This window comes from Camelina sativa, chromosome 5 (assembly GCF_000633955.1).
Source record: "Camelina sativa cultivar DH55 chromosome 5, Cs, whole genome shotgun sequence".
Taxonomy (NCBI): domain Eukaryota; kingdom Viridiplantae; phylum Streptophyta; class Magnoliopsida; order Brassicales; family Brassicaceae; genus Camelina; species Camelina sativa.
In genome coordinates, this window is record NC_025689.1 from 8,666,340 (window position 1) to 8,673,541 (window position 7,202).

The 7,202-nt window shown below is 38.6% G+C and overlaps 2 protein-coding genes across 5 annotated transcripts; one reads left to right on the plus strand and one right to left on the minus strand.

The window, feature by feature from the left end:
- On the plus strand, positions 543 to 2,718 carry LOC104786216 (zinc finger protein CONSTANS-LIKE 14-like). Of its 2 annotated transcripts, none has more exons than XM_010511572.1 (4): positions 543 to 1,506; positions 1,667 to 1,816; positions 2,079 to 2,326; positions 2,427 to 2,718. In XM_010511572.1, exons 1-4 carry the CDS (start codon positions 715 to 717, stop codon positions 2,518 to 2,520), a joined length of 1,284 nt encoding a protein of 427 aa, XP_010509874.1. In that variant the 5' UTR covers positions 543 to 714; the 3' UTR covers positions 2,521 to 2,718. The 2 variants fall into 2 exon arrangements, with proteins under 2 accessions (XP_010509874.1, XP_010509875.1); XM_010511573.1 differs by having other exon boundaries at positions 2,082 to 2,326.
- On the minus strand, positions 2,836 to 7,196 carry LOC104786218 (uncharacterized protein At2g33490). Of its 3 annotated transcripts, none has more exons than XM_010511575.2 (11): positions 6,917 to 7,196; positions 6,399 to 6,471; positions 6,232 to 6,306; positions 5,988 to 6,049; positions 5,816 to 5,884; positions 5,606 to 5,634; positions 5,093 to 5,300; positions 4,773 to 5,009; positions 4,342 to 4,395; positions 3,235 to 4,173; positions 2,836 to 3,063 (listed from the first exon to the last, which is right to left on the minus strand). In XM_010511575.2, the coding sequence occupies exons 1-11, from the start codon at positions 7,025 to 7,027 to the stop codon at positions 3,052 to 3,054; spliced, it is 1,869 nt and encodes a 622-aa protein (XP_010509877.1). In that variant the 5' UTR covers positions 7,028 to 7,196; the 3' UTR covers positions 2,836 to 3,051. The 3 variants fall into 3 exon arrangements, with proteins under 3 accessions (XP_010509877.1, XP_010509876.1, XP_010509878.1); XM_010511574.2 differs by having other exon boundaries at positions 3,235 to 4,176; XM_010511576.2 differs by having other exon boundaries at positions 3,235 to 4,176; positions 6,232 to 6,323; positions 6,917 to 6,935.

Sequence of the window (7,202 nt, forward strand, 5' to 3'; positions counted from 1 at the left end):
GATATATCTTTTGCTAAATCATTGCAAATTTACATCATATTAATAGGAGTCCACACATATGCATTATTTTCTCAAACGACATAATTTAAATTTTAATGTCAGTGTATGGCATAGTTTTCCAATACTAGAGCTCATCTGCATAAATATATATATATATATATATATATATATATATATATATTTTAAAAGCTAAAGAAGAAAACGACCTAAAAGGTCATTACTATGTTAGGAAAGGGATTTAGCATTTTTAAAAGTGAAAGATACGCTTTACTCAATCAAACCTTCCATTTCTAATGTTACGACAAAATTTTGTCTACTATATCATCTTTTTTAGGTAGATACGCGAATCTTAATCCTATTTTAAAAAACAAAAAAGTAATACGGCATATTTCACTCCAACCGTTAGATCTCTCATCATCTAATTGTATAACAAAATCTATACACTGTACTCTAATACAGCCAATTATTACCCAAGATGCGACTCCTTTAATTCTTCATTTAATAATTTAACCATCTCTTCTTTCTTCTTTTGCATTATTTTTTTCTAAATTAAATGATCCAAACACACAAAAATATCCAAAATCAAAGCCACACTGTAAAACCAACCGAAAGCTTCAGAATTTAAGAGACATGTTTATGTCATCTTCTTCTTCCATCATTTCGGATTGAGAGAAAGTAGGAATTTTTTTTTTCTTTTAAATCAAACCAACCAAAATGGGTAGTTCAACGACGGTGGCGTGCGACTTTTGCGGGGAGAGGACGGCGGTTCTGTTCTGCAGAGCCGATTCGGCGAAGCTGTGTTTGCCATGTGATCAGCACGTGCACTCCGCGAACCTCTTGTCTAAAAAGCACGTGCGTTCTCAGATCTGTGATAACTGCAGCAAAGAGCCGGTGTCCGTACGGTGTTTCACCGATAACCTAGTTTTGTGTCAGGAGTGTGACTGGGATGTTCACGGGAGCTGCTCCTCCGCCTCTGCTCACGAACGCTCCGCCGTCGAGGGGTTTTCTGGTTGTCCTTCTGTTTCGGAGCTCGCTGCTGTTTGGGGGATTGATTTGGAAGGGAAGAAGAAAGATGAAGATGAAGGAGAAGGAGAAGAAGAAGAACGGTTGACTGATAATTTTGGGATGGCTTTGGATTCGTGGGTTTCTGGATCTAACAACATTGTTCAAGATCTGATCGTTCCGTACGATATGTCTATGAAAAAGCAAAGCTTTAGCTTTGGGAGGTCTAAGCAAGTTGTGTATAGACAGCTTGAGGAGTTGCTCAAGAGTGGTTTCGTTAGCGGTTGTGAAGGAGACGGAGATGGAGACGGAGATGGAGACGGAGAAGGCGGAGGAGAGATTATGGTTCGGGAGGGAAACAATGGCGGAGGAAGCATTACTCATCTGTCTCCAACGACGTCGTTTACTTCTTTACTTCTCTCAGCAGAGTACCAAAGTTCTTGTGGTAATGCTGCTACGCAATTCAATGCTTCTAATCATACCATTGGTCACAACAACACTCAGGTCACGTTCTTGCTTCTGTCAAGTTATCTTACCTGTATGAAGTAGGAACATTTATTATTCTATGAATAAGCATTATCCATTTCTTTCCATGAAACCTTTGGCTGTTCGTGGTTGTTTTAGTTAGAGATACACTGTGTTATAATGTCTTGGGTTAATGCAGATATGGGATTTTAACTTGGGCAAGTCCAGGAACCCTGAGGAACCTAGTCAGTTCGAACCAAAAGACTCTACTTTCACTTTCAATAACGTCACTCATATCAAAAACGAAACCCGTCCAACCAATCTCAAAGCTTTGAGAGATAGTTACCAGGTACGTCGTAGCTAAGTAAGCTAACTGATTGTGTTTAGGTTTGGAATCATATACCGCTTTACTTAGCAGAACATAACTAGGGTTCTTTCTTCCAAAGCCTCAAAAGTCCCTAATACCGTATACCCTAATCTTGTTTCGTCATTTATGTTGCTCTGCCAACTATATACCAATTTACTATACTGTCTTGGATTAAATGAAAACCAATCTATATATATCTTTGTCGGTGAATTGTGAATTTATGATACTTACTGGTAAGATACAGCAGGATGATTCCATCCGCACAAATTCCATAAAGGGACAGGAAACATCAAGGAGCAACAATACTCCTGCTGCCATTCACTCACATAAAAGTTCTAACGACTCCAGTGACTTGCATTTCCCGGAACATGTTGTTATACCTAGTACTAAAACCACAAGATTGCTGGTGGCAACGAATGCTGATCTAGAGCGTATGGCACAGAACAGAGACAATGCTATGCAGCGGTACAAAGAAAAGAAGAAAACGCGGAGGTAAATGATGTTCTCAGTATATATATATACTTTTATTTAATTTCCTTTTTTGTAAGTTGAATTTGTCTTTCCAAACCTGAATTCGTAATTGCTTGATCAGATATGATAAGACCATAAGATATGAAACAAGGAAGGCAAGAGCTGAGACCAGGTTGCGTGTTAGGGGAAGATTTGTGAAAGCTACAGATCCTTAAGTGTGTGGGTCTCCTCGTTAGGTTTTTACATGTGAGACCATGAGTTTAAGAACTTTTTTTTTGTACTTTCACCTACCCTTGTAAATATGCAAATGATCCATCTCGAGCTGTATAGTATAGCCAGCTTTTGTCAAGCTTCTAGAAGCGATGTTTCTTAACTTTGTACCATTGAAAGTGTTTTATTAACCTTTTCTAGAAGCGATGTTTCTTAACCCGTAAATCTCGGACGTAAAACATATCACATCACTGAACAAACCAGAAGCTTCGAAATGAAGAGTACATAAATTTTGACAATTACTATGTGATAAGAAGAAAAACAAAAAATTCCTCGGCGATTATTTATAAATGTGTGCCTCTATTTTTTCTTTTGTCTCATCATTCTCAAAACAGGGATTTGCTACTATATGTGATAGGAAACTAAGATCACCGGTGAAACTAAAATGGGCGGATATTTACATATATCTGCAACTATAGGTAATGGCCTTCCTTCCTCCTCCGTGAGTTTTTAGGCAGCTACAAACATCTTACACCTTAATTCCTCCTCTGCAAAATTCACCAATCAGAACAAATATCAGCACAATTCTTGTATTTACATTTAGCAAACATAACTTCGCGTTAACAGGAGGGGAACTAAAAATCTACTTAAACGTGACACACAATGATCACTCAAAAACTAATAGATAGGGAGAAGAAGTATCAGAATCAATGGTTAACCTCTTGTTTGGACATCGTTAGGTGGTCTGCACGCTCGGGGAGAGCCTGTGGTGGTGGATGGATCAATGATATTGGGGTTAAAGGAGGTGAGGCAGTGCCTAAATTTTTAGTGCCCAGACTTGTCTTAGACATATCTAAATCTGATGCTCTAAGGTTGCTAGTAGGTATAGAGAAGCTACGAGTAATTGGAGGTGGTATTGGAAGAGGAGAAGCTGAATTTGTAATAAGAGGTTTACTAAGCAGTTGACTCTTCGAAACCAAGGGAGCTGAATATCCTAATTCCCTAGAGGACTTAGTAGAGCTTCTTGGTGGTGGTCTAGGAAGCTCATGGAGCTCGCTTATTCTCGGGGTTGAGACAAAAGTAGGGGAAGCGGTTGGAGATGATGACACTTTTGGTAACTTAGAAACTGGATTCCTTGGGATTGGACCCGAGTATAAGTGAGGTGTTGTCGAGAGAGACTTGTTAGGTAATGGTTTACTAGTCAGTGGACCAGAGAAGGATCTTCTCTTGAGTGTCCCAAGACGAGAGAACAAGAGTCCATCAGCTAAAGGCGGAGGCAACCGAGAAGATGTGTTCTTGTTACTCTCTCTCAGGACTTGTTCTTTCAAGGCTACCATTGATCTTGAGGAAACCTTTGCAGGTCCACGAGATTCCAGTGGGGATGAAAACCAAATCTGTTTTGCAATTGGCTTTGCAGGATTAGATGACCCCACGTTTCTGTTAGCTGGACTTGTAGTAGATGAGGGACTTCTTGTTGTTTCTATAGGTGTTGGCAGTGCGTAAGTGTTAAATTTCCGTGTCATAGTTGATCGCATCCGTAACAGTTTCTCTGAAGGAGGAGTTGTGCGGTTCTCGGGAAAAAGCGGTGCTGACTGGCTCACTGCCCTAACATCTCTCCTGAGCGAATGAGATTTCCTGTAGTTTCTTTCCTCATTTTCCTGCTTAAAAAATAAAGAGAGTTGGTAAGAGAGTTGTGCAAATTGAAATAATTTGGGTTGTTTTCCAGTTCCAGGTAATGACAAACAAAATTTCGTGAAACTATGAGTGCCCTGAAAAAATTTCTGAGTCATTTGAACGGAAAAGCAGAGAAGATACAGCTGTGTTACCTGTGCAATATCTGGTACTGCAACTTGTGGAAATGTGATGTCGGAGTGACCCAACTGCATGCATTAGGCGAACATCTATTAAGGAAACAGGTTTAAAAATAAAATAACACCAGATTTAAATAACTCAAGACTCATAATCTAAGCAATTTCAACAGATTCGATTCTAAAATGGCATTCGTCATCCCTACCAGGAAGTGTTCCATACAAATAAAGGGTCTATATGACCTTTTTGTTGGTTAAAGATTTCAAAATGCTTCCCGTAACAAGCATTTCCAGTTTATAAACCTCATTTATAATTTCTTTGTTGTAGTAGTCATCTTTAGGAGAAACATTGGCACATGGAGTATCAGTATTCCATTAGCAATCATCAAAAGCACTTATAAGGATAAACAGAAAATATCATCAGAACCGTATTCATATGAAACAATCACCTCTGAGGAGCCACTGACTGAAGAATCTGCATCTTGGTCCTTGTCATTAACTCTTTCAAAACTCAACTCTCCATCATCCTGCATCTCAGAACCATCGTTCTCATTGTTTTCTATTTCATCATCCCCATCATCATCTAATCCGCTGAAATGATAATCAATATGCTGCGACTCGGTTACCATCTGTACATGCGGCTCTACTTCTTCAAGCGAAGTAAGAGCCTTCTTGAAGAAGCTTAACTGCAAAACCACACAAAAAAAAGTGACATCAACACAGCTCTGGTGATCAAAATAGAAAGACGAAAAACCGCCCAAGATGAAACCTGTGCTGCATGGTGCCGTGCTGCCTGAGTCAAAAGACTACGGGTTTGCCCTTGTTTCAGGGATTTTAAACGGAAAACAAATAAAGTCGTCTCGTTTTCATATTCATCATGAGCTTCTTGTACTTGCTGTGTCGAAAAAGTTTCTCCTTTCCCACCCTTTGACCTCCCTCTCTCTCTTTGTCTTGTAAGCATGCCTTCATAAACATTCCTGAAAGGTAAAAAGTTTCATGAATAGAATACCTTTTTCCCATTAACATGTAAGAAAGTTTTGATAGGAGGAGATAATTTAATAACTATAAAATGGTATTCCCATCATGAGAGTAACAGAATATCTGAACCAATCTCAATTACCCACAAAAGTCATGTATCTCTAAAACCGGAACAAAATATATGAAGTTTCCTTCAACATTAACTTCTTTTTGTTCAACTATATTAAGGTAATGAATTTCAGATATTATTTCTGTCCCACTAATAGGTATTTCGAAATGAATAAGAAGGCGAGGCAAGAACAACCTTTTCTCATCACAAAGCCGCTGCATCTCCTGCATAACCATTTTAACACATTACTATTGTCACTTGAAAGGACTGAATCAGCAGCATATCAAACAACGCTTAAAATCTCATTCTGTCAACATGGACGCTCATATACATGCAGCAAGGATGGGGCTTCTGACCATTGACAAAAGTAAATAGATATAATAGATTCTAGATGAACAAACAAACCTCAACTATGCGGAGTTCATTAAGAAGTGACTCGGAGGGGATTGTGATTGTTTTGAATATATGAGACCGCTGAATCAACAATATTGATAGTTAATTGATTTTTGGTTGTTAGACAAAGGAAAACTCAGTAGGAAAATTTTGAACCAGTTTGTAACAAATCTCAAAAACTCACATATTTATCAACAAGTTTTTGCAACTCAAACTGCAATTTCCCCAGCATAATTAACACTCTACCTGCATAAGAATCAGAGAAGCAGAATGTTTCGATTTCAGATGCACATTGTATAGATCAAAGCAGCAGAAAATATGTAGTGTGCAGAAAACTTGGAAAAAGGATAAATGCACAGACTGTCGGTTTCAAATGTTTAAACATTGGATAATATGATGCATTTAAGGAATCTGTCTTTTAAACTTACCACTTTCTTCATCATCATTTAGAGCAGTTTTCTCAAGAAGACAAGCACCTAGTTCTCGCAAAGATTCAGAAAATTCTGCAAGCAAATGAAATCTGCAAATGATAAGGATATATATTTATTAACAAGAAGCTGTTTATCTATATAAATTTGTATGCAAAATAGATTACCATATGCACTATTTGCAGTAGCAGCGGCGGCATTGAGCAAGCTATCATAGCAATCTCTCATGTCTTCCACGTCCTGTGAAAATCACAAAACAAACTAAGCATTGTGAGACCAGTTACATCAACATGTCAATAAACCTCACTCGTAAAACATAGAGAGAGCACCAAATTGAAAAGCTAAGCTTCCTCCACAAATGTAACCCAATCATTTGGTTGTTCAAGTGAAAGAGAAGAGATCTAATTTAACCAATTTAAGAGAACGAAAAAGCTACAGAGCAACTCCAGATCCACCACCAACTATTTTCACAAAATCAATTTCATGAATCCGAAATCTGAACGTTTTACAAAATCGTTGCAACTAAGCTTAAATTTGGTAACTAATTCACATAGAGCGACGACGATCCGACGAAGAAAAAGCGAAAATACGATTAAGAGATCGCGTCATCATCAACAGGAAACAACGAGAGAGAGACAAATGAAGGCAGTTCCAAATTCTGAATTGGAGAAAGAGAGAGAGAAACCTGGGAAGCTTGGGCTAGCTCGTCTTTGGGAACGGGAGGTCGAAGATCTCTCCGGTCCTTAGATTCATGCTTGTGAAGCACACCTCGTAATCGTCGGAGAGAGGTTTTCATGGCCGGGGGAAACGCTACACTTTGTCCCGGCGAATCAAGGAAAATCGAAAACGACGACCAAGTAAGGTAGAGATGAAGATGAAGGTTTCGTCGTCTTCTCCAACTACGCCATTTCAATTGAAGAACGTAAAAGAGCCAAAGGAAAAAATCAAAACCAGAGCCAAGCCAAAAAAAA

Bases quoted from the DNA above. Each gene is read 5' to 3' on its own strand.
- LOC104786218 (XM_010511574.2), bottom strand. From the start codon at position 7,027: ATGAAAACCTCTCTCCGACGATTACGAGGTGTGCTTCACAAGCATGAA. The intron at 5,301-5,605 runs GTTGTTCTTGCC...TTTACCTTTCAG, and splicing joins CGGCTTTGTGATGAGAAAAG to GAATGTTTATGAAGGCATGC. The intron at 4,177-4,341 runs GTAACACAGCTG...TTATTTTTTAAG, and splicing joins CAGTACCAGATATTGCACAG to CAGGAAAATGAGGAAAGAAA.
- LOC104786216 (XM_010511572.1), top strand. From the start codon at position 715: ATGGGTAGTTCAACGACGGTGGCGTGCGACTTTTGCGGGGAGAGGACG. The intron at 1,507-1,666 runs GTCACGTTCTTG...GGGTTAATGCAG, and splicing joins TTGGTCACAACAACACTCAG to ATATGGGATTTTAACTTGGG. The intron at 2,327-2,426 runs GTAAATGATGTT...TTGCTTGATCAG, and splicing joins GAAAAGAAGAAAACGCGGAG to ATATGATAAGACCATAAGAT.